The sequence below is a fragment of the Lutra lutra genome, chromosome 15 (genome assembly GCF_902655055.1).
Source record: "Lutra lutra chromosome 15, mLutLut1.2, whole genome shotgun sequence".
Lineage (NCBI taxonomy): Eukaryota > Metazoa > Chordata > Mammalia > Carnivora > Mustelidae > Lutra > Lutra lutra.
Genome location: NC_062292.1, coordinates 40968188 through 40973515, shown reverse-complemented (window position 1 = coordinate 40973515; position 5328 = coordinate 40968188). Strand labels below are relative to the sequence as shown.

Here is a 5328-nt window from a genome sequence, read left to right as displayed (position 1 = left end):
AGACCACAGTGGGGGTCCCCTCTGGCCTCCACATGGAGGCTGAATGACCTCAAGTTTCCTCTCTGCTCAGTTTGCCTTGGCCTTTTTTTGTCCCCTTAAGATGTTATTTATTTATTTGACAGGGAGATAGAGAAAGCCAGAGGGCACAAGAGGGGTGGGGGAAGGGGAATGGCAGAAGGAGGAGAAACAGGTACCCGCCCTGGTCAGGGAGCCCCAGAAATGACCTGAGCCGAAGGCAGACGCTTAACTGAAGGCAGACGCTTAACCGAGCCACCCAGGCACCCCTCACATTGGCTTTTCTCTACTCCTCTCCCGGAGCTGAAGATGCAGGTAGGGAGTAGGAGGGGGTGGGTCGCCCCAGCAGAGACATCTGGGCAGCCTCTCTTTTTTCTCTCCAGAAGGGCAAGGAACCCAACACTGGCTCGATTCCAACCCCCATCCTCCACCCCAGGATCGTCCTCTTTTTTTTTTTTCTGATTTGCACAATGCCAGGGGGGGCTGGCCAAGCTAGGAGAGGGGGCACGGGATGCGGAGGCAGCACTCCCCCGGCCTGGGAAGCAGCCAGTAGATGTCTGCGCCCACTATGCAAGCCCCAGGCGGTGCACCGCGCGACCACAGAGCAAGGCCACCCCTCTTCCAAGCAGCGACCCTCTCATCTAGGACACTCTCCCTGTCTCCCGCCTCTCGAGACCACGATCGTCCCCTGCGTTCAAGGCCTAGAGGAGATGTGGTTCCAATAAGCAGCAGGCCACGAGGCTCGGGCTGTTGGGTAAGCAAACCCCCTGTCGGTACCAGCCTTCCCCGCCCGGGCCCAGCGCCTGCAGAGCGTGACCGAGCCCCCGCCGTGGCCCCGCCCCCCGGAGCCCTCCCCCCACCCACCCGGAGTCCGGCCCCGGCGGGTGCGCGGCGCGGAGGGGAGGGCCGGCCGGGGCAGGAATGCGCGGCGGGCGGGCGGAGGACGCAGGAGGCGAACGACGGAACATGTAAGGGCACATCCCTCGAGCAGCCGCCCAGCGCGCAGGCAGAGCCCAGCGGAGCGAGCGGGCGAGCGCAGAGCCAGTGCGCAGCGGGGCTTTCGGGCCGGAAAGCAGCGGGCGGCACCGGGCAGTGGCGAGCCGGGGCAGCTCGAGCGGCGTGGAGGAGCGGCGGAGGGCCGGAGCGGGGGCTGCGGGCGGCCGAGCGGGCGGCGGTGGCTGGAGGACTGCGCGGCAGGCGCGCGACTCAGCAGGGGCGCAGGTGGCAGGGAGAGCGGCCAGCCGGCCCCGGGCGCCAGAATCCGGCGCGGCCCAGCCGGGAAGGGCGCCGCGCCCACCGTAGCCTACAGCCTGCCCGGGACCTCGGGGCGCCCATGACGGCGGCGGCGACGGTGCTCAAGGAGGGCGTGCTGGAGAAGCGCAGCGGCGGGCTGCTGCAGCTGTGGAAGCGGAAGCGCTGTGTGCTCACCGAGCGCGGGCTGCAGCTCTTCGAGGCCAAGGGCACCGGCGGCCGGCCCAAGGAGCTCAGCTTCGCCCGCATCAAGGCCGTGGAATGCGTGGAGAGCACCGGGCGCCACATCTACTTCACGCTGGTGACCGAGGGCGGCGGCGAGATCGACTTCCGCTGCCCCCTCGAAGATCCTGGCTGGAACGCCCAGATCACCCTGGGCCTGGTCAAGTTCAAGAACCAGCAGGCCATCCAGACAGTGCGGGCCAGGCAGAGCCTCGGGGCCGGGACCCTTGTGTCCTAACCCCCCCCCAGCTTACCATCTCACCTTTACACTGCGCACCCTCCCCACCACGTGGTGCCCAGAGGTCAAGTCAGGTAAGCCCTTTGGGGACTGAACCCTTTTTCTCTTCAGTCTCCCTTCTCTTTCCCCTACGTAGAAGATGAGGGGCCCCGAGCAGCATTCCACTTCAAAGCTGAACCACCCACCCTAGGGCCAACAAGGAGTAGGAGCTTTGGAGTCTGAGCAAGGGGGACCAAGAGCTGGACATTCCCTTGGGCCCCAGGGAGGGAGGTCCTATGTGACCCAGTTGGCAGAGCAGAAGGTAGGAGAGATGGGCCTCCCTACAGGTTGCTTCCGCCCTGGCTCAGGTGGAGAGAGGCTGGACTCAATATTCCCTTGAGGCTTTCCAGCAGGGGCCCGAGGCTTGGCTTTCCAGGAGCTGGGTAGAGGCAGGGGTGGGATGAACTGAAGTTTGCCCCCTCCTTATGCTAGGATCAACAGTCTACGTAGGAGAGTTTGAGCATGGAATTGGGGCAGAACGATGACCTCCTTTAGTTAGCAGAGTCATTACCGGTTGGGCACAGAACCCAGCTCCTGAGGTGGGGCCTCAGGGGGAGGGTCTGACAATGCTGGGCTGGGTCTCCACTACCTATTCTTGACAGTGGCTCTTGGGTCCTGGGGCTGAGCTGCTGGCAGACCAGAGATGTTGGAGAGTGGACAGGCCAGGCCAGAGGCCAGGCCACCAATGCCAAGGGGGAGTGGGCCTGTCCACCTGTCCCTGAATGCCAGCCAATGCCCAGCAGGGCCAGAGGAGGAGAAGCTGAAGAAGGGGGTGGGCAGCTGGGGCAGGGTGGGTAGACGGGTGCAGGATGGGGTCATGATTTGTTATTTGTGATGTCTTAATCCTTCTTGAGCCGTGGGGTAGGGGGTGAGGGGCAGATCTGTGGTCAGAAAGGCCCAGGGGAGGGACCAGGAATAGAACCTAGAAGCTCTGGCTCCCAGCCCTGTGCCCTCTTCCCCAGATGCCACTCCCTCCCCGTGGGAACTAGGAGCAGGGCTGGGGAGGGTTTATACCACTCAGGTTTTCATATTTTCCAGTGGAAACTCATACCCGCCCCTTCGACCCTACCTACCACCTCCCACACTACCTCACCTTCCAGCCCTCCAGCTTCTCCGCCTTAATAAATAGAGTCCCAGGGCACCTGGGAGCCCCAGCTGGTGCCATCTACCCCTTTGGCCCTCCTGTTGACTGTAGTGAGGGTTAGCCGAGAGGTTGGGCTGAAGGCAGACGTGCTGTATTGATAACTGAGCCCTGTGGATCCCTCCGGCCCCAGGGGGGCTGGGAGGAAGCCGGTTCCTCGGTGGATCACAGTATGTGGTGCACATGCTATTTCCTCTGCCTTTCCCCTGCTGTGGAGAAGGTTGGGAAGCTCTGATGTAAAACAGCTCATGGTGGGTAGTTACTATCCCAGGGTCTGCCCCTGCCCTAACTGCTGTTCTCTCTTGACAGCTTTCCTGCCCCTTTTGTCTCATGGGGCATGACTATGCTCCCTGTGTCGAGGCAGAAGCCGTGGTTGTGCGGAGGAGGCGTTGGACCTGAAGGAATGGACGGGGCCCGGGGAGGAGGGCAGAAGGCCACGTGGGGCTGAGGATGAAGATTCAGCCCCTGGACAGTTGCAGACTTTCGGGACATTCCCAGCTCAGGGCCTTGTAGCCACAGGCCTGACTTGTGTCTCATGATGGAGAGCTGGCATCAAAGCGTCCTCTCCCCAGCGGCCCTGTCATCCGTTCTGCAGATTGCTGTTGGTCCCCAGCTTGGTGCCATGCCTGGAAGAGGATGTGTCCCCATGGGGTGCGCAGCCAGCGCCTCAGGACTCGGGAGGCCAGCCTGGTACCCAGCGGGGGATCCCCCCGGCATCACCTCTGGACTCACCTTGGTGGGGGGGGGGAGCTGATGGGCCCCGAGGCCCACACGTGGGGGTCTCCTGCTGCTTAGGTCCTTCTGGGACCCCCACCCATCCAGGCCTTCTCTTTGCACACTTCTTCCCCCACCTCCTGCCCATCTTCCCCCCACTGTGGTGCTCGGCCTGGAGGTGGTGGGGGTGGGGTGGGGGTTTGACCATTATCATTTCATGCCTATCCCAAAATGAAGATGCCCCACGGAGGGCAGTGAACACACTGCTTGCTGAGTGGAATTCTTTGCCCACAAAGATGCGATGCTTGGAAGCTCCCTCTCCCACCCCTGCTTTTCCATTCCACAGCTCATTCTGAAATCTCCAGCCTGGGGAGGGGGAGACATGGCAACCCCAGGAGGCATGACCTCAGTGGTCCCAGAAGTAAGGACTGAGGGATGTTCTACTGGCCAACTCGGTCTCTGTTGATGCTTCTCAGGAAGGCCATGCCCTCCCGCCCCCGCCATCCTGAGCGCTGGCTCAGTGTTCTGGGCAGAGCTTGTCTCCCTGTCCTGGACGTACTCAGGCTTTTATACATTTGTACATTTGTGCAGTCAGTCCTCCTCGCGGCGTGGTTTAGGAGGAATAATTTCAGCACAGGAGAACTTGAATTGCAGAGACATAGCTGCCTGGGCTATACAGAAACTATTAATCGGGGAACCCTCGAGATCTTTCCATGTTGTGGCTAGCAGTTTAGGCTGCCCTCCCTTCCTCTGTGGTCTACCGCATCTGGCCTTCCCTGGGGCAAAGCAGTGGTCTACTCCAGAGTCTGCAGAAGGAACAAGGAGGCCCCACGGTCCCCTTCAGCAATCTGAAATCTCTTTAATAACCTCTGTGCTTCCAATCTGCCTTGTTCCCCCATCAAATTTCTCCTGTTTCCCGCCAAAACCTCCTCGTCCCCTGTCCCAGGACCTCAAAGTCCCCACGGGCACCTTTCTCATCTGCTACATGAATGACCTCTCACAATTGAAAGAGAATTTACAAATTACAAAGGCGTTTCTAACAGATATCTCCGTTATTACTTCATTAGGCTTTATACCCGTGTGATGAATAGCTTAGTCCCAGCGTGGCAAAAAATCATCATCTTCCATGCCAACCCTGATCGGGGGCCCCCTAGCATGCTGTGATCATTTGGCGATGTCTGCCCTGGGCTGCGGAGCATGCCTAGGCTTAAATGGGGGGTGGTGGTAAGAAGATGGTGTCCGCCACCCTTCCCTGATGGAGCCAGGGAATGGGAAAAGGTTATGGGAATAGGATGGGAATGGGAATGGGAAAGGGTTAGTTTCTCCATCGAATAAGACGACCTCTAAAATACAATCCTTGCTCTTGCAATCAAGCTCAAAGGTGGCCGATGGTGGGGATCCTGACACGAAGGAAGAAAAGAGGTATCCAGGCCTTCAGAAGTGGGAGAGTGGGAGCAGATGAGAGTGGGATGCAAGGCAACTCAAAGTTGTACTAAATGCCTCTTACAGGCACTGTGCTTGGCGCTGGTGAGGCCAGGATGAGGAACCCACAATCTGACCCTTGCCCCGAAGAGACCAGAGTCTAGTGTGGAGATAAAACGCCAGCTGGTGCCTGGAGGGCTGGCGGGAGCAGCAGGGGAACGCCGGGCTCTGCCTCCTGTGCCCTGTACTGTGGCGGCCTCAGTGTAGTTTCTAGGATCATTGGCTT

General features: G+C 60.2%; 1 protein-coding gene across 1 annotated transcript; it reads left to right on the top strand.

Moving 5' to 3' along the window:
- Positions 1–905: 905 nt before the first annotated feature.
- PHLDA3 (pleckstrin homology like domain family A member 3) lies at positions 906–3879 on the top strand. Its single transcript, XM_047705384.1, has 2 exons — positions 906–1800; positions 3216–3879. Exon 1 carries the CDS (start codon positions 1349–1351, stop codon positions 1724–1726), a length of 378 nt encoding a protein of 125 aa, XP_047561340.1. The 5' UTR covers positions 906–1348; the 3' UTR covers positions 1727–1800; positions 3216–3879.
- Positions 3880–5328: the final 1449 nt, after the last annotated feature.